General features: G+C 36.8%; 1 protein-coding gene across 3 annotated transcripts; it reads left to right on the top strand.

Annotated features, from left to right (window-relative positions):
• Positions 1-685: 685 nt before the first annotated feature.
• On the top strand, positions 686-5,742 carry LOC139894166 (uncharacterized). Of its 3 annotated transcripts, XR_011774841.1 has the most exons (10): positions 686-873; positions 1,475-1,585; positions 1,801-1,874; positions 1,939-2,041; positions 2,734-2,784; positions 3,307-3,454; positions 3,818-3,956; positions 4,397-4,502; positions 4,957-5,161; positions 5,284-5,742. XR_011774841.1 is itself a non-coding variant. In XM_071877368.1 (9 exons), the coding sequence occupies exons 1-9, from the start codon at positions 741-743 to the stop codon at positions 5,106-5,108; spliced, it is 939 nt and encodes a 312-aa protein (XP_071733469.1). In that variant the 5' UTR covers positions 686-740; the 3' UTR covers positions 5,109-5,277. The 3 variants fall into 3 exon arrangements, 2 of the variants coding, with proteins under 2 accessions (XP_071733469.1, XP_071733468.1); XM_071877368.1 differs by lacking the exon at positions 5,284-5,742 and having other exon boundaries at positions 3,385-3,454; positions 4,957-5,277; XM_071877367.1 differs by lacking the exon at positions 5,284-5,742 and having other exon boundaries at positions 4,957-5,277.
• Positions 5,743-20,906: the final 15,164 nt, after the last annotated feature.

The raw sequence follows: 20,906 nt of genomic DNA, 5'->3' as shown, positions 1-20,906 counted from the left end.
GAAAAAGGACTAAATTTTACAAGAAAAAAAAACCTTTTGTGCAAAGTTTTAAGTGAGCAGGGTAGAAAGCGTAATTCGGATAATTATAAATTAATACATAATGAAAATGGGGTGTTACAACAATGTATAAGGATTAAGGAGTACAAAAATAATTTATTACTCCAAATTTGAACTTGAAAAGTAAAATTTGGTAAAGAATTTACACATATCAAATAGTTGAAGGACTATAAATATAAAATTAGAAATATACGCTACTAGAAGGGATGACATCGGGTCGGGTTTGAGACGAGTTTAGGTAATCCAAGACCCGAACCCGATTAGAATAACCTGTTCCAAACCCGGACTCGAACCCGTCGAGTACCCATTTCGATACTAACTATCGGGTAAACGGATTTTTCCACGGGTATTTGGATCCCCATTTACTTACGAACTATTGGGTAAATGGGTTATATCACGGGTATTCAATTCTCTTTTCGGGTATACGGGTCGAGTAATCAGGTATACGGTTCGGGTAATCGGGTATATGGGCCGGGTATATGGACTCGGGTCTTTTTTCGAGTATACGAGCTGGTTAATCGAGTTGGTGTCTAAAACCATACCCGGATCCGGATCCACTAATAAATTAAAAATCCCACCCTAAACCCATTTACCCGGCCCTAACCCGACCAAAAATATCTCGAATTTCCTCATCGGGTACTCCAGCTACTAGTATTTCGGCGACTGAAAAAAACAGGGTTAAAATGGACGGCTGCCAAACACATGAAATTCCGGCACCGGACGTCAAGGATCATGTAATGAGCGAGATTCATTTAGGATGTCCGCCTAATTACTCTAAACCTTTTGTCTCTCACTTCACCTTCTCACTTCCACCAGGTCACCTTCTTCACATTCCGATTTCAATTTTTTTTACCTTTTACGTCGTCTGTAAATTATTTGTTATTCCATTAACAATACACGTGGCAAAAAGGTCGCTCAAATTATCGGTGTTATGGAGTCGAGCGATTATCGAGCTCCTAGAGTTCGAACAGAAGTTTCCTTTTAAATTTTAATTAATTTCATAAGAATTTAAATTTAAATAAATGTAATTGTAGAGGGTTTGAACGTGAGACCAGATGAGCTTATGCGAATTCAAGGTTAAGTTATGAAACGACTTCATCGCTCGATTTCTTAAATGAGCTTGAAAAACTATATTTATTTAAAATAATATTTATAAACAGAGCATCAACATTGACATCATACGATGACAAATTATTCGAACTTGAGATCAAACGCAAATTCGAATTTATCCAACTTAGATTCAAATATGTTATTAATCTAGCTGAGCCCAAGTTTCCTGATCCTTAGCTCAGCTTATATCATTAAAACCAACCTCCGCATAATTTTGTTTGAAACAAAACTGTTTCTACGATTTGACAGTTTAGCAAGAACATTAATGTTAGTTTCGATTGAAGATTATTTTTATGTTGATAAGTAGATGTGGAGTACAATGGTAGCAAATATGTATATCGAGAAATCACTGAATTAAAGCAGCAGCAGGAAGTTAGTGTGGATGATGATGGTGATCTTGCTTTACCTAGGCGCAACAGTAAGTTGCACTTACCTTACTTTGTTTATATAAGAGTCGTGTTGTTTGTTTCCTTAAATTCACTGCTAGATTATATAACACGGCTGAACTATTTTTTTCTTCGTTACATACAATGGGAAAAGTGCCAACAAATTTCGATACAATATGGAGTAATTTGCCAGTGTTTAATACTGTATGAAACAGGGACATATCTAAAAAAACCGTTTATTTTTCAGAACGTTCGATAGACAAGCTGGTTATGGCTATTCAACATAATATCACCTCATCGATTCCAAATGTTGGTCTGCAGGTAATAAATAGTCATATTGATTACCCTTTTACTTGTTACGGCTAATATAGTTCTCCGTTATCAGGTCTGGAGAGCTGAATTAGTACTCTCAGATTTTGTTTTGCATAAGATGTTCACTTCATCTGAGTTTGATGGTATTGTCGCTGTAGAACTTGGTGCTGGTACAGGTAATCATGATACGTATTTTGCTTTTTACAACGTTTTTTTAGCTGGTTTCTTGCTACATAAAACATTTACTATCTCACGTCGTTTTATTCTTGGACCATATCCTGAAATAATTGGTTAAGCTAAATGAATCCAGTAGAAATTAAAATATCTATAATTTTGTAGTATATGGTCAATGTGGACCTCATGCAAAAAAGCACTTATTTATGTTCAAGCAAACTTTAACAATTCCATGTGAGCTAGTCGTGTTCAAGTAGGATAATATCACATGTAATAAAATGACTGTGTTGTCTGTTTGGATATTCTTATGCAGTTTTAAGTTCTAAAATTCAGTAATTGAACCTTTTAAATTGTTTGCATAATTCTAATCACGTAAGTAATTTAGTAACATGACTAGAAGGCTACTTTTTGTAAAAGTTGAGAGAATGTGTGAAATGGAAGTAAAATACTTTCACACTAAGTTAGATTAAGGGTAAAGAATCAATATTTTACCCTCAAGTCTACTATCAGATTTAGGTATTGATATTGTTTGTCACCAGTAAAAAGGAAGTATTAAAATTGCTTCAGGGCCATAAACAACTAGCGTCTAACAGATTTTGATGTACTCAAATTGTTTTAGCAATTGGTGGTTCTCGATTTATATAGATCTGAGACACAAGTGCTTACTTAAAGGATTTTGTTTTATGTTTACCAGGCTTGGTTGGTATGCTACTTGCACGAGTTGCTAAAACAGTCTTTCTGACAGGTATTCATGCATCTACGTTTTGAATTCTTTATTATAATGCTTGGTTTTGATCATAGGTAGAGATAGCAAAATGGATTGATCAGGTGTGATAGTTAATGAGTCCTAACTGGGAATTCTTTATGGCGGTCGAAATGGTTGGATCAGGATATTGGGTTTGGTTGACCCTAAACACACTGTCTTTTTTTTAACTCGTAATACTTTATATACATTTAATGTGTTAAATATGACTGCAATTTACACATCCATGTTATAAGTTTTATCTGCGTATTTTCTACAGAAATAAAATAAAAGGTTGCATGTATAATAGGTACACTTGGGTTAAATTTCAACTCATCTGATCTCCTGTTTATCATTCTACTTATTTTGTTTGCTATAATCCCAAAGAGATGAAACATAAAAAAAAAGTGGGTCGAAAACTCAAATTTGCCGCATCCTATTTTTAAAGAGCATCGCTAATACCTTGATAACAGCTCCTCTTATTTATGTATTCTGATTGCTTTTATTTGTATTTATCATCATGAGATCATGGGGTCGACATACTTTATAATTGTGCTAGCAATGTGCGTCTCAATTCTGCAATGCTACCTTCTAAAACTTCAGTTTATGTACGCGAACTTGATTGGAAGGCTTCATGGCCCCCTACGCAAGGCAACCCTGATTCTTGTCACAGGTGATATCAGCGACATCTATATCAGTTTTTTTTTTTTTTTTTTTTTTTTTTACATGAGTGATGTGTTAGATGACAGTAACTGTACTATTTTAAAAAGAGATGATATATCTTCTTAATTTTCACAAAAAAAAGTATTTACAAAATGATGTGGAGGGAAGAGACTACACTTTACACTTTAGACAAATTTCAACCAAAATGACTGTATTAGATAAGATGGGTCAAAATATCCACATCATCTGTGTGGTGGTGGGCTTGGGCCCTGTTCAAAGGTGTCTTCAAAACCAGGAAAAAAAAAAATACTACACCTAAATTTCTCACAGGCACCTTTGTTTGCTAACCTATGATTAGGCTTCTGTAATATAGTTATGCATGGAATCTATCAGAACTTGAAGAACTTGAGAAGGCATCTTTACTGGTAGCTGCTGACGTAATTTACAGTGATGACCTCACTGATGCATTATTCAGTACATTAAAAAGGTTAATGTCGCACGGTAAAAACAAGGTACCAGTTCAAAGGATGTAATGTTTATAAGAAGGGTTTCAATAAGATACAGTGGTGTAAAAAGACACCATGTTTGGACATGAAGGGAGAGGTGGCAAGACGGGTGAGTCTAGTTATAGCACATGCCGAAACAGGTCTAGTCAACTCTTAAATACTATGAGTCCGCTTTTACTGTTATTGCATAATTGCATAAAATAGGACTACAAAACTTTTTTATTGCAACTCTAATTTAAACTAATTTTTAAAACAAAAGTTTAGGTTGATGTAAGACCTTCAAATTTACATTTGGCAGGATTTTCACCTTTTGAGTTAGGTATAAACTATAACCCATATTGACCTATTCATAAATGACTGGGCTGAGATTACCACTAGATTTCATATTTTAATTTTCACCACTGCTTTTGTTTACAGCAGCTCGTAATGCGTTCCTCTTATTTCAGGTGTTATATTTGGCTCTTGAAAAACGTTACAACTTCAGTCTTGATGATCTTGATGTCGTTGCAAATGGTTACTCGTGTTTTCGAAGTTACGTGAAGGACGAAAGCGGTAAGGTCCCTTTATCTAAGAGCGATACATTTTCTAGATGTGTCAATTATAACCCATGTACATATAAAATGCGCTGATTTAATTTGTGTTGCATCTCAAACGGGTCAAGCTAAAAGATCTGATTAGAAAGGAAACGTGTTAAATCAGTTTTTAAGTCACCCAAAGTGTATTCAAACGTTAAATACGGTTGGATAATTTTATCAAAGAAAATTAGTTTTTATCAATATTCAATATTAAATGAGTAATTATTATTATTATTTGAATCAGTGTGTGTCTGCATATCTACAGACTAACACATTAACTCATTATAAAACTAAACATTGGGCAAAAAAGTTGTGGGTCAATCTGTTACAAAATATTTTGACCCGTTACCTAGTCCAGCTAGTTTTGCAATCTTAATTACCGTATACAGAGTAATAGTTAGTACTATTTTTTGGTTACTTTTCAAAAGCAGATTATGCGGAACTGAATGAGGTTCAAAGTGGATCTTTTGTTGGAACACGAATTGATGTTACAAAGATCCCACAGTTCGGAAATAAGTATGAGCGTGGTCAAGATATAGAGCTATGGCGAATCATATATGTGAGAGACAAAGAAACCATATAATTTGAAGCCCGAATCAGTAAACACTGAATGTGACAATATCAACCAGTTTATAGGTAAAATGGGTCTATTCGAGTTGTAATTGTCTCTAACTGGTAAAAATATAAAAACTTTGCTAAGGTTTTGCTTATAAAAATTTACATAAATTGTCACACGGAATCTTTTTTTTCTTTTACAGGTTTAAAAAACAAGTTAAATATGATTTATTAGTAAAAAATAGAGATCACTAGCTTGATCTCAATGTGATGAATTGGATATCGATGTGATGTATGATATGGAGGTTATTGCGGAACAAGAGGTCGTTGTGGCATTGTTGAAGCGCAATTGGTGGAGGAGGATGCGTGTCGATGGTTGTCAGCTCAAGTGATGAATTTGATGACCACATTGCCCCACATCGCCCGAATTTTTTTTCTCTGATGATGAAATTTACTCGTGTTTGTTATAATATATAATATACCCGCCAATATTCAAATGGTAGTTTATTCTTTTACCTGGGTATCCAACCTTTTTGACTAATCTCAGGGCGACCATTCACTTTGCGAGCATCCCGGAGTCATTGCAGGCGAATTTGCGTGGTCATGAGGGAGAATAACTTGGTAGTTCCATGGAATCGAACCCTCAACCTTCATATTGAAAGGTCGGGGTCTTACCATGTCAACACCACCATCATGGTTATTCAAATGGTAGTTACTAAATAGTGTGATTTGATTTATAATGATGTTTTTATGATCTTTATCGTTGTCTTTATTTCTGTTTCTAATTGCTTTTATTTTACATAGTATTTACAGCTCGCAATCAACATATGCTCCCTACCCACTTCAAAATCTCTATTCATTTCAAACTTGTGCCCTCCTATATTTTTCTCTCTAAGTTTTCAATTTTATGTTATTTAATTTAATTGATTGATTGATGATTGATGATTGATGGTTGGAACATTAGACTTTTAATATTGATCACTCGTAGACACAGGGGTGGAAGTAAAAAAAAAAAAAAGAGGGTAAATCGACCCTCTAGCGGCCCCACACCGACCGGTCTCACGACTAACATGTGAAAGGAAAATCGTGTAACCCATGCTTAAAGGGACATGAGGCAGAGATTGAACCCATGACCACCGCGGTATGCTGCATGTTCTCCAATCACTAGGCTACCATCGCAGGGACACATGCGGAAGTAGTAAGGACAAGTGGGGGCACCCACCAAGTGAATTCAAAATTTTTAGTGCAAATTTTGGATTTTTTTAATTTTGACCTAGTAGATTTTTTTTTTAGTCTAAAAGTCTTTCTATTTGCCCCTAAAGCCTCCTATTTGTCTAAAAATCTTAGTATTTTGGTCAAAAATCTTCATATTTTACCCAAAAACATTCATATATTATCCAAAAACTTTCATATATTACCCAAAAACATCCATCCATATTTGCCAAAAAATTGCTACGATTTAAAGAGAAAAAAAAAAACCTCCGATAAATTTTTTTTTTTTTTTTTCCGCCACTGCTCGTAGACACATTTAGTCACGTGCTACCCTACACAGATTCAAACGCAATTAATTTCAAAATCTCTGTTAATCAATCTCCAAATCCCAACCATATAAATTATCATCCATCGACTGCAATATTTTTGAACAGTATTCACTTTGTCGAGTCAATGTTTTACTTATTTATAAATTATAGTTTTACTTATTTATTTATCATAAATTAGTACGACAATATCAAAGACAAATAACACTTGTTTTACTAACATACTTGTATTAAAACTATAAATCGCTACCAAGCTTAAAAATATTAATACGTATCAATCTAACCATGTCAAGATAGTCCAATGAACCCTCAACTCCTTGCAATGAAGATTTAGAAAACAGTCACAAACTATTTCAGATTAACCGGATACATCAGAGTTAAAATAATATCATCTTGAATAACCCAATTATAAAAACCACATAACTTTCTGTATCAATCTAGTTGTCATTAAGATACAAGCTAACTTCTGTCATTTCAAATCTGTTTAATTGGTTAACTTTTTTTTTTTTTAATCAAAATGTAACATGTGAATTTTTCCTTTTTACCATATCCCTAATAAATAACTCCATCCACTTAACAGCATTCTATAGTTGGTACATTATAAAATACCATATTTGTCCATCCACTCATCTACAACATACATTTAAGGAATGCTTGTTGGATGTCATGTCTTAGATCCTGCCCTCACCTAAAACCAAAACCATTCCCATTTTGTACTTTAACTTTTTAACCATGGAAGCCACCATTGGCTGGTGCAACTCCGGCTGCCGGACCCAATTCCGGCGACAATACACTACCAACAACAATGTGATCATTGCTGAGAGTATATACGTAGGTTTACAAGCACCAATTTGGAGAATATTATGGCGAAAAATCAAGAAAGGAAGGAAGAAAAATAAGAAGAAAGTGCATGGGATTTCGAATTCGACACGGTTTAGTTATGATCCTTGTGAGTATGCTCAAAATTTCGATGAAGGGTTCACGCTGAACGATTATGATGGTCTTTCGAGATCGTTTTCAGCTCGTTTTGCTGTCCCCACTACGATCTTTCACAAAGGGTTAACTGTTTGATTGAAGCATGTACCATTTTTTTAATAATGTAATGTGAATGTGTTTTAGTTAACCAAGTCCACAGAAAATAACCATGTTTATTTTCGCGTTTCATTATAGTTTTCCACCGTATCTTTTCAATTTGGATCATATAATTTCAGAAAACTATGTAAACAAATAAGTCTTTTTCTTTTCACTCTACTAGGAAAGGGCAAATATTTTTACTCACGGCTTAAGTGAAATTATACCGTGACCGCTTTCAACCCTTCCGTGGCCATCCAACGTGAGAACTTTTGTAAAGATTATTAGGATTTATAGAACCCAAAGAAGATATATGATTTACCGCAATCACATCACCCACAAACTACAAACTAATAAATTAAAGCAAAACTATAAACGTAAACTGACACAAGAATTTAACGTGGTTATATTTCAACTTCAAACACGGTGAAATGTTTAGTCCACGTACACAAATTACAGGTGATTTTCTACTATAAATTTCGTGCACAATGTTAAAGGAGACCACGGTTACAATCTATAGAGTTAAATATTTTAAGGAACAAATCGAACGACTTTCTGTCCAAGCAAGATCTTCTGTCTGGCGACCTTGGATCGCAAATCACGACCCATTATTTGAACCATATTCTCGCTTTTGAACAACTTGCTCGCGCTGACTTCACACATGATTTTAGACCCTCACGTTTGGCGACAAACCCCTCGCGTTTGGCAATGGTCTCAACTCCTTTTTCATTGTTTAAAGCTCTCCATACTCAACAATCTCCCACTTGGAGACTTTGAACAAACGCTACACCAATATTCTTTCCAACTTTGTCAAGGAACCCATGCATATCGTCAAGAGCACATGGGACATGCACACTCCAACCACGTCGAGTTGGCATAATTTCGATAAAGAGTTCTTCAACGTACATAGTCGAAATCGGAAATCAAAACTGCCTCAACCGTCAACGTTGCTCAATCACACCCACAGTAACTCTAAATCACCTAATTATAGAACTCCATTTAAACACCACTGAATAACCATCCATGACGCACCGCTTTTCCACACCGGAAGGGAAGACTTTCGACACTCAAACTGCTGACTAATAATCCAATCCCCCTTACTAGCTTCGGCTATCTCGGTTTCTTGCACCACCATTTTCTTACACCAGAAGATCATCTTTTTACAGTAGAAGATCCATTGAAGTATGGAAAACTTCAAATAACGATATATAACAAGGAGGCAAAACCACCTTACTCATCGCTCTAACACATATAATCTTGTGAACGATCACTCATACAGAATCTTCATATATCTCTGATTTTCCTTTCCGGTAATCAAAAAATCTCACAATGGCACACTGACCCACCTCATAGCGCTATGAATTCACAATCTCATCGCCTCATTCCCAAGCACACTTCCACTATACGAGTAAGAAATTAAACCGCATCTACTCGAGAAGAAACATGGTTTTTGCCATCGGTCAGCCGCAAATTTCTTTGCCTTTGGAGAGTAAAATAAGTACACGAATCCCTAAAGTTCCGGAATCAACGAGCTAATCTTACGAATAATTTAGAGACCCGCGTCGCATAACCACTCCATAACTCCCACGAGCCGTCCAACTCCCATTAGTCGTCCAACTCCCTTTAGCACGATACTTCTGTCGGTTACCAAACTCACACCGAGTTCCCGACACCCTCAATACTATCCATAAAGCTTAAGTTATGGGACTTACAAAATTATCAATACATCACCTAAATAATCCTAATTGGTCGCCCTTGAAGAAACCGCAATCAACCTTCAACCAAAACCCGAGCACTGATCGAACGCATTCCATCTGACACCCTTCTACAACCAAATTCCTAAGTGAGAGAAGCACAACCCGCCATCATATTCCATATACCCTTGAATATTGGACAAAAACCTTTGTCATCCCAAACCCCACAAGTATCAAACTTCCCCGATAACTACCACTTTCGATTTCCAACCCGGATGCATTCTCGTGCGTTACCCAACCGCCTAGACCTAAGAGAAACCACTGTTCCGAGCTCCCGTAACAAACCACCATCCACGAGAATTCATCTCATATCACTGGAAGTTACCCAAGACAAACCGTTTGGCACACGCTTCATCTAACCCGAAAAGTTCATCATGAAACTGCAACAACTTTGGAAAAGCGTGTATGAAAATCCAATGGTCCGATCATCTCCAAATTTTTTCCAAATATAGATCTATGTTTCCTGAACCTACAGTGCAATATTAAGGTGATCCAACGGTTAATGAACTGACTTTAAATATTCTCCTTCAGTTGCACATGAACATACGAATTTAATATAATCATTCCTTCGCACGGGATAACAAGGTAAGAGAACTCAGATCTGACACCCAGATCTCCCAAAAAATTTCTCTGTAACGAACCCATTGTTCTGAACCCTGACTCCGTAAACCCCTCGCGAACAAATATAAATCACTATCATAATACAACTATCATTACTACTTGCATCATAAATCGCCAGAACCATAGACCAATCCTCTAATGCCCCGTCCTAATCCATCTGGATGAATACATTACATTTGGTTACATCGCGAGGTACTTGACCTCTATATGATACATTTTATAAACATTGCATTCGTTTTTAAAAGATAAACTTTCATTACATCGAAAGTTGACGGCATGCATACCATTTCATAATATATCCAACTATAATTGACTTAATAATAATCTTGATGAACTCAACGACTCGAATGCAACGTCTTTTGAAATATGTCATGAATGACTCCAAGTAATATCTCTAAAATGAGCAAATGCACAGCGGAAGATTTCTTTCATACCTGAGAATAAACATGCTTTAAAGTGTCAACCAAAAGGTTGGTGAGTTCATTAGTTTATCATAAACATTCATTTCCATCATTTTAATAGACCACAAGATTTTCATTTCTCATAAATATACGTCCCATGCATAGAGACAAAAATAATCATTCATATGGTGAACATCTGGTAACTGACCTTAACAAGATGCATATAGAATATCCCCATCATTCCGGGACTCCCTTCGGACATGATAAATTCGAAGTACTAAAGCATCCGGTACTTTGGATGGGGCTTGTTGGGCTCGATAGATCTATCTTTTGGATTCGCGTCCATTAGGATGTCTGTTCCCCAATTCTTAGATTACCAGACTAAAAAGAGGCATATTCGGTTTAATAATCCAGCCATAGAATGTAGTTTTAAGTACTTGTGTCTATTTCGTCAAACATTTATAAAGCAGCGCATGTATTCTCAGTCCCAAAAATATATATTGCAAAAGCATTTAAAAAGGGAGCAAATGAAACTCACAATACAATATTTTGTAGTAAAAATATGCATACGACGGAACTGAACAATGCAAGGTTGACCTCGGATTCGCGAACCTATATCATTTATATATATATATATATATGTATATATATATATATATATATATATATATATATATATATATATATATATATATATATATGTATATATATATATATATATATATATATTAACACACATAAATGTAATCGAACAAATTTATATATATATAAATTTATTAGTTATATCATTTTACATTAATAACTTATATGTTTCATGTACTCATTTAAATAAAAATATAAATATAGTTATATTATATGTGTTAAGTATATTTTTATATAACATCATTTGTTTTTAAAATAATAATTATATTAATCCTAAAATAATGATAAAAATAATAAATATAAAGTTAAAAATAAAATATTGTTAATACTAATAATAAAAATGATAATAATAATAATTTTAATAATGATAATAAAAATGATAAAACTTATAGTAATAATAATAATGATAAAAACTTGCCATATGTTAATAATAATAATAATAATAATAATGATATTAATAATTTTTGTAATAATAATAATAATAATAATAAAAATAGTAATAATAATATGTATTTGTAATATGCTTAATCATACTTCTATATTATTTTAATAATATTAACATTCTTTAAATCACATACTTAACTTAAATCTTATCATTTTAGTAAAGTAACATTAATATAATAATAATAATAATAATAATAATAATAATAATAATAATAATAATAATAATAATAATAATAATAATAATAATAATAATAATAATAATAATAATAATAATGAGTAATAAGTAAACTACCTCAAAGAAGTAGTCCTTAAAAAAATGCCCAAGTCCGGGTTTAAACCCGCGTCGTCCCGCTAACCCGATAACAGTCATAACCATCCCTCTGTTCGTGTACTTCTGAAATTATTACCACCACAAAATATACATTACCCGTAACATCTCGTTCAAACCCACATCCGCCTAACCATCATCTAATCGTTTTCCGTTTATTATTGTACACATATTATTATTTATATCATATTAGCATCATTGATATCGTATCATCATTATCGAATATTTTTATCATTATAGATTTATTATTATCAACCTAATTGTTATTAACTCTCTTGGCCCAACCACAAAAGGAATTCAGCCCTAAATAAAAACCAGAACTCGACTGTAAGACCCTAATAATAATTGTACATCAGTGTAATTATGGTACATGAAGTGTGGCTGACCTTGTATATTAAAACAGAGGTCAGAGGGTGAACTGAGCAGGGTGCGCTCAGCGCACACTTAGGGGTGCGCCTGGCGCACTCCTCACTGTAGACGGGTTCTGTTGTTTTATTCAGATATTTTGATGGGCATTTTGGTAATTTCACTTGTGGACGTATTGGAGGCCAGTAGGTCAGATCTTGGGGTATAATTCACTCCATTTTCAACAACCTTATCTTCTTCACTTTAATTTTGGAGAGAGAGTGTGATTTCTTGAGTGAGAAAGCTTAAATCCAAGAGGAAAAAGTTATTCTCGGGCCAAAGTGCGGGTATTAAAGTCGTTTATCTACTCACTAGCTACGTTGGGGTTGTAGTGGTAAGCTCTAATCTTGATTTCCTTACTTTGATTTTGTGTAGGGTTAGGGTTTGGGTAAATGAAGAACATAAAACCCATATTTGGTGTTTTTGGGTGTTCTTGGATAAGATGGAGTCATGAAGACTCATTGGTAACTAACCTAGGGTTTCAAAGTGGTAATTGATGTTTATGAGTCCTAATTGGTTAGTTAATTACTAGCACACCTAGTTAATTAGTAAATGGGTGTTAGATGGGTTAGTAGATAACCCGAAATGGGTATGTTGACTTTAAATTAGTCAAAGGGCTAATGATTGACCTAATTGGGAAATATGGGTATGAAATACCCTAATTGTGTAATGGTTAGTGTTATTGGACCTTAATCACTAGCTTTTAAGTGATTAATGATGGTCTTGACCCTTAAGGGGCGGTTTTGGTGAAAATGGGGCATTTAATGCATTTAAGTCATTAAATGCGCTTGAGTGAATTGTTGGTGTTTAGCCCAACAAGTTTGTTTGTTTATTGAGTACTTATTATATTAGGTACTCGGCTTTGAAGCATTCGGAAGTATAAAATCATCACCAAATCGTTGAGGTGAGTGGAATAATTATATATGTATGTATATGATTTATTTGCTTGTGGGGTATGGGCTAAAGTTCGATGTTGACGATACCATATCCTAGAGTATATTGTTGGTATGTTTTGATGAGAGTTTAAGTTCAATGTTGACGATACCTCATGTATGGATTTAAAGTTCGATGTTGACGAAGCCATACCGCTATTGTAGTGAAATTCGATGAGGGTTTTAAGTTCGATGTTTACGATACCTCATATGTGGGTTTAAGTTCGATGTTGACGATACCACATTTATTGGGACGAATAGGAATTAAGTTCGATGTTGACGATACCATTCGTTGAGCTAGCCTTGGGATTCGAATACTAATGGATGTTGTGAACATCAATGCTTATGTATTGTGTTGTAACATATTGTGTTGTTGCACTATATGATATTGTTATACTAGCTTATGTTATCGAGGATTTAGCGTTATACATTATAAAGGTATGCTAATTATGTTGCTAGTATGTATGCGGATATTTTGTAAGTGTTTGCAAGTAAGTAAGTTATATATGTATATGTATAATTATTGCATTCACTAAGCTTTGCTTACCCTCTCGTTGTTTATCTTTTTATAGGCTCGGGCGTTGATAAGGGTAAGGGCGTACGGTTGGATTAGAGATTTTCCGCTTGTTGTTTGATAGGGGACGCTTTTGGATGTGATAGCTTTTAGAGTTTGACCGAGATGTGGGTAGTTTAACCCCAAACACCATGCTCTTAGTGTCGTTTGGAATTTAAACTAGTGTGGTCGAAACTCGAACTTTTGTATGAAACTCGTAAAACGGCCGATGTGGGCCCCGTTTTGTAAAACTCATTTTATTATTGAATCGTGTGAGTTTTAACCATTATAGCATGTTGTGAAAAGTGTTTCGTATAAATATGTCGGGAAGTAGGAGATCTTTAATTGAAAATTGACAAAACCGGACAGAACTGAATGTGGGCCTGTGCGCGCCGCGCACCCCAAGGGGTGCGCGTGGCGCACTCTACTGATAAAAAAAAAAAATTTGTTTCGCGTATTCGGTTGGTTATTGGTTTGGGTTGTTACAAGTGGTATCAGAGCATGGTCTAAGGGATTTAGGCGACTTGAGATAGGTGCCTAGACTTAGACTTATTGTGTACGCGCTTTATGCGGGACTTGTAGGAGACGGGTCAGACTGGGAGTTGATTAGTGTTTAGGTTTATGTGAACTAACCTTGCGCTATTTGTTTTGTGTTGTGTTAGCAAACATCAAGCGAGATAGACGTTGTACTAGCAAGTTAATGCGACGTGCTCGCGTAACAATGATTAGCTACCATTGTTACGGGTTCAAATCATGTCAAACAAGCAATGTACGACGATTGTTGAGCAAGATGGGATAGTGCGGTGTATATGTATATACGTATGTGTTAAGTCCTTTTCGTTTCGTTGCTTAATGTACTTTGTTTTATAGAATGAAGATGAGAAATGGACACGACACCAATGACGGAAGTACGAGTGAGGACGTTGAACTCACGACCAAGGTTGAGGCCATCTTTAAAAGGCTAAAGAAGGATTTTCTTGACGATGTTCGAAAGGTTTTCCAAGAGTCGGTTGATGGATAAGTGGCCGAAATGATAAATGAACGAATGAAAGCCGCAATAGAGGAGGATTTGGAAGTTAGAAATATTTATCCTCGAGGTGAGGGGGGTGAAGGTAATGGTGGGGGTGGAAGGCGGGACTTCCACTACAAAAATTTCAAGGATACTCAACCTCCGATATTTAATGGGGTGAGGGATCCATTGAAAAACACTTGTTGGATTTCCGATATCGAGGGAGCTTTCCGTACCGCGGAATGTCCTCCCGAGAAGAAGACGAGGTATGGGTCTAGCATGTTGCGCGAAGAAGGCAAGTTGTGGTGGGACGATAAAATCAAATTATATGGTGAAGAGCAATGCATGAGCTTGACATGGGAGGAGTTTAAGAAGGAATTTTTCCAAGAATACCGAACTTCTTCCGATCTTGATAGAATCCGGGACGAGTTGCACAATTTGTAACAAGGTTCAATGGACTTGGTCACTCTCAAGTCTACCTTCTTGGCAAAGACTCATTTTTGTCCGGAATATGTTGGTGACGATCACAAGCTGATGAAAGATTTCTACCGTACCATGAATGATGAGTATAAGGGTAAGATTAGTCGTGGAGCGGCTAAGTCTTTTGAAGAGTTATTTGAATTGGCTCGGGGTTTTGAGCCGGAGGTTCCAAGAAAAAGCGATTTCACTTTTTCTAAAAGAAAGTTTGAAGGTTCTAGTCATTCTAACTTTTCCCACAAGAAGAACAAGAACAAGAAGGGTTCCGAAAGTATAAATAGTGTGAAGAAGGGAGGTTTCGGGAACTTTATCCCTACTTGTTACAATTGTGGAGTGCGAGGTCATTTGGCATGGGATTGTACAAAGCCTCCTTCAACAAACAAGCTCACTTGTTTTAATTGCAACAAAGAAGGACACCGAAGGTCAGAGTGCCCCGACTTGAACACTGATCATGTTAAACGGTTGGAGAAAGCGGCGGGCACGGCTAGGGGTCGCAACTATTTAATAACGAATGAGGAGGCCAAGCAATCCAACGAAGTCGTTTCAGGTACTTTCATGGTTAACTCTAATCCGGCACGAATCCTATTTGATAGTGGTGCCAATTTATCGTTTGTTTCTCCAAGATTCGTGCCTAAGTTAAATAAACCGCTAGTTAAGTTAAGGCGTCCGGTAGAAGTTGAAATAGCGGATGGCAAGACGGCGCTAGTGGTTGATGTGTGTAAAAATTGTAATGTTGTGTTTGGTGCCGAAAATTTTAAAATCGATCTCATTCCGATGACTTTGGGTGTTTTGATATCGTCATTGGTATGGATTGGCTCGATCATAATAGAGCCGATATTGCATGCCATGATAAGTTTATTCGGGTAAAAACCCTAAGTGGGGGAGAGTTAATTATTCACGGTGATAAACGAAGAAGACTTGTGCCGATATGCACTTTTGCACGGGCGCGTCGTTTCTTTGTTAGTGGTGGCATGGATTTTCTAGCCCATGTTGTTGATACTCGAGATGAGCCACCATCCATTCGTGAAATTCCGGTGGTAAGTGAATTTGAAGACGTTTTTTCGGATGAGTTACCGGGTGTTCCGGCGAAAAGACAAGTTGAATTTCGCATCGAGTTGGTTCCGGGGGCTACCCCCATTGCTAAAACTCCTTATCGTTTAGCGCCGACGGAAATGCAAGAGTTGCTTGAAAAGGGTTTTATTCGACCGAGTGCTTCGCCATGGGGCGCTCCGGTTTTATTCGTAAAGAAGAAAGATGGTAGCATGCGGATGTGCATCGATTATCGGGAGTTGAACAAAGTGACGATCAAGAATCGTTATCCTTTGCCTAGGATCGACGATTTGCTTGACCAACTCCAAGGTGCAACGTATTTCTCCAAAATCGACCTACGGTCCGGCTATCACCAAATGCGGGTCCGTGAGGAAGATATCGAGAAAACGGCTTTTCGAACGCGTTATGGACATTTTGAGTTTGTGGTAATGCCTTTTGGTCTTACAAATGCACCAGCGGCATTCATGGATCTTATGAACCGAGTGTGCCAACCTATGTTGGACAAGTCGGTAATTGTGTTCATTGACGACATACTTGTCTATTCGAAGAGTATGAAGGAACATGAACATCATTTGCGGAGTGTGTTAAGGACGTTGCGGAAGGAGAAGTTGTATGCTAAATTCTCCAAATGTGAATTTTGGCTAAGGGAAGTTCAATTCCTTGGCCATATTGTGAACGAAAATGGTATTCAAGTGGACCCGGGAAAGATTGAGACGGTAAAGAGTTGGGGATGACCGACTACGCCTACGAAAATCCGAAGTTTTCTCGGATTGGCCGGTTATTATCGTCGGTTTATCCAAGACTTTTCTAAGATCGCTTCTCCATTGACAAAATTGACAAGAAAGAACGCAAGATTTAATTGGGAGAACGAGCAAGAAATTGCTTTTCAATTGTTAAAAGAGAAGTTATGTCAAGCTCCGGTGTTAGTGTTGCCGGAAGGTGTGGAAGACATGACGGTTTATTGTGATGCTTCTTTAAATGGGCTCGGGTGTGTTCTAATGCAAAGAGGTAAAGTCATCGCTTATGCCTCTCGACAATTAAAGGAACACGAGACGAGATATCCGACTCATGATCTTGAGTTGGTGGCGGTTGTTCATGCATTGAAAATTTGACGCCATTACTTGTATGGTGTCAAGTGTACAATTTATTCGGATCACAAGAGTTTGAAACATCTTTTTGATCAAAGAGATTTGAATTATCGTTAACGTAGATGGATGGATGTGGTGAAAGACTACGATTGTGAGATACTTTATCATCCGGGCAAGGCGAATGTGGTCGCGGATGCGTTAAGTTGAAAGAGTCATCACCCAGCGTTACGATTGGGATTGTTACGTATGATTATTACTAACGTTTTTCTTGAAAAACTTGGTGTGATTCAAATTGAAGCTTACGTTCACAACAAGCATGCGGAACGAATTGTGGGGCAATCGGAATTTATTACTATGGGTTCGCGTGGTTTGTTGTCTTTTCAAGGAAGAGTGTGGGTGCCTAAGATGGGGGATTATCGACGAGTGCTACTTGATGAAGCACATAAGTCAAAGTATTCCATTCATCCGGGCGCGTTTAAAATGTATCTTGACTTAAGGAAAGATTATTGGTGGCCGGGTATGAAACGTGATGTTGTAAAGTATGTTGAGCAATGTGTTACGTGTTTGCAGGTTAAAGCCGAACACCAAAAGCCGTATGGTAAGTTACAACCGTTAGAAATCCCGAAATGGAAATGGGAGCACATTACCATGGATTTCATCACAAAGTTACCTAAAATGGCGAGAACCCAATTTGATTCGATTTGGGTGATAGTTGATCGATTGACGAAAAGTGGCTTGTTTCTTCCCATTCGGGAAGCAATATCATCAGAGACTTTGGCTAAATTGTTTATCAAAGAGGTAGTCGCTCGACATGGGGTTCCTATATCTATTATTTCGGATCGAGATATTTGTTTTACATCTCGATTTTGGGAAAAGTTTCATGAGGATATGGGTACACAATTGAAATTGAGCACGGCGTATCATCCTCAAATTGACGGTCAAACCGAACGTACGAATCAAACATTGGAGGACATGTTGCGGGCGTGTATTATTGATTTAGGTGGTAGTTGGGATGAGCACTTACCTTTGGTGGAATTCTCGTACAATAATAGTTATCATACTAGTATCGGGATGTCACCTTACGAGATTCTTTATGGGCGGAGGTGTCGAACTCCGATTTGTTGGGGTGAAATTGGCCAAAAGGAAATCGGGAGTACCGATTTGGTCTTAGAAACGAATAGCAAGATTGATATGATTCGGGATCATTTGAAAAAGGCTCAAGATAGACAAAAGTCGTATGCCGACAAGCGTAGACGAATGATCGAATTTCAAGAAGGTGACATGGTGATGCTTAAGGTTTCGCCATGGAAAGGTGTTATTCGGTTTCGAAAATGGGGAAAGTTAGCTCCTCGGTTTATTGGACCATTTAAGGTTTTAGCTAGTGTTGGTGAAGTCGCGTATCGTTTGGAATTACCCGAAGAGCTTGCGGGGATCCATAATACATTTCATGTTTCCCATCTCCGAAAGTGCCTTGCGGATGATTCATCTTGGGTGCCATTAGACGAGATTGAGCTAAATAATAGGTTAGAGTATATCGAGGAACCGATTGCCACACTTGATGAGAAGGTCAAAAGGTTGAGAAGTAAAGAAGTGAGAACTTTTAAAGTTCAATGGCGTCGTAGTAAAGGTTCCGAATTTACTTGGGAGCCCGAAGAATTTGTGTTAATGTATCTTCCCTCTTGTCATGCGGCTTGGATCGCGAGGACGCGCTCCGATTCATGTGGGGGAGAGTTGTAAGACCCGAATAATAATTGTACATCAGTGTAATTATGGTACATGAAGTGTGGGTGACCTTGTATATTAAAACAGAGGTCAGAGGGCGAACTGAGTAGGGTGTGCTCAGCGCACACTTAGGGGTGCGCCTGGCGCACTCCTCACTGTAGCCGGCTTCTGTTGTTTTATTCAGATATTTTGATGGGCATTTTGGTAATTTCACTTGTGGACGTATTGGAGGCCAGTAGGTCAGATCTTGGGGTATCATTCACTCCATTTTCAACAACCTTATCTTCTTCACTTTAATTTTGGAGAGAGAGTGTGATTTCTTGAGTGAGAAAGCTTAAATCCAAGAGGAAAAAGTTGTTCCCGGGCCAAAGTGCGGGTATTAAAGTCGTTTATCTACTCACTAGCTACGTTGGGGTTGTAGTGGTAAGCTCTAATCTTGATTTCCTTACTTTAATTTTGTGTAGGGTTAGGGTTTGGGTAAATGAAGAACATAAAACCCATATTTGGTGTTTTTGGGTGTTCTTGGATAAGATGGAGTCATGAAGACTCATTGGTAACTAACCTAGGGTTTCAAAGTGGTAATTGATGTTTATGAGTCCTAATTGGTTAGTTAATTACTAGCACACCTAGTTAATTAGTAAATGAGTGTTAGATGGGTTAGTAGATAACCCGAAATGGGTATGTTGACTTTAAATTAGTCAAAGGGCTAATGATTGACCTAATTGGGAAATATGGGTATGAAATACCCTAATTGTGTAATGGTTAGTGTTGTTGGACCTTAATCACTAGCTTTTAAGTGATTAATGATGGTCTTGACCCTTAAGGGGCGGTTTTGGTGAAAATGGGGCATTTAATGCATTTAAGTCATTAAATGGGCTTGAGTGAATTGTTGGTGTTTAGCCCAACAAGTTTGTTTGTTGATTGAGTACTTATTGTATTAGGTACTCGGATTTGAAGCATTCAGAAGTATAAAATCATCACCAAATCGTTGAGGTGAGTGGAATAATTATATATGTATGTATATGATTTATTTGCTTGTAGGGTACGGGTTAAAGTTCGATGTTGACGATACCATATCCTAGAGTATATTGTTGGTACGTTTTGATGAGGGTTTAAGTTCGATGTTGACGATACCTCATGTATGGATTTAAAGTTCGATGTTGATGAAGCCATACCGCTATTGTAGTGAAATTCGATGAGGGTTTTAAGTTCGATATTGACGATACCTCATATGTGGGTTTAAGTTCGATGTTGACGATACCACATTTATTGGGACGAATGGGAATTAAGTTCGATGTTGACGATACCATTCGTTGAGCTAGCCTTGGGATTCGAATACTAATGGATGTTGTGAACATCAATGCTTATGTATTGTGTTGTAACGTATTGTGTTGTTGCACTATATGATATTGTTATACTAGCTTATGTTATCGAGGATTTAGCGTTATACATTATAAAGGTATGCTAATTATGTTGCTAGTATGTATGCGGATATGTTGTAAGTGTTTGCAAGTAAGTAAGTTATATATGTATATGTATAATTATTGCATTCACTAAGCTTTGCTTACCCTCTCGTTGTTTATCTTTTTATAGGCTCGGGCGTTGATAAGGGTAAGGGCGTACGGTTGGATTAGAGATTTTCCGCTTGTTGTTTGATAGGGGACGCTTTTGGATGTGATAGCTTTTGGAGTTTGACCGAGATGTGGGTAGTTTAACCCCAAACACCATGCTCTTAGTGTCGTTTGGAATTTAAACTAGTGTGGTCGAAACTCGAACTTTTGTACGAAACTC

The sequence above is a fragment of the Rutidosis leptorrhynchoides genome, chromosome 2 (assembly GCF_046630445.1).
Source record: "Rutidosis leptorrhynchoides isolate AG116_Rl617_1_P2 chromosome 2, CSIRO_AGI_Rlap_v1, whole genome shotgun sequence".
Lineage (NCBI taxonomy): Eukaryota > Viridiplantae > Streptophyta > Magnoliopsida > Asterales > Asteraceae > Rutidosis > Rutidosis leptorrhynchoides.
Note: the sequence above shows the minus strand (reverse complement) of the source record. Positions and strands in the feature narration are given on the sequence as shown.

What these genes read in the sequence shown, in the direction of transcription:
- LOC139894166 (XM_071877367.1), top strand. Translation starts at nt 741, where the DNA reads ATGGACGGCTGCCAAACACATGAAATTCCGGCACCGGACGTCAAGGAT. An exon ending in TAAAACAGTCTTTCTGACAG is followed by an intron (nt 2,785 to 3,306) that starts GTATTCATGCAT and finishes TATCATCATGAG; the next exon opens with ATCATGGGGTCGACATACTT. An exon ending in AACCCTGATTCTTGTCACAG is followed by an intron (nt 3,455 to 3,817) that starts GTGATATCAGCG and finishes TCTGTAATATAG; the next exon opens with TTATGCATGGAATCTATCAG.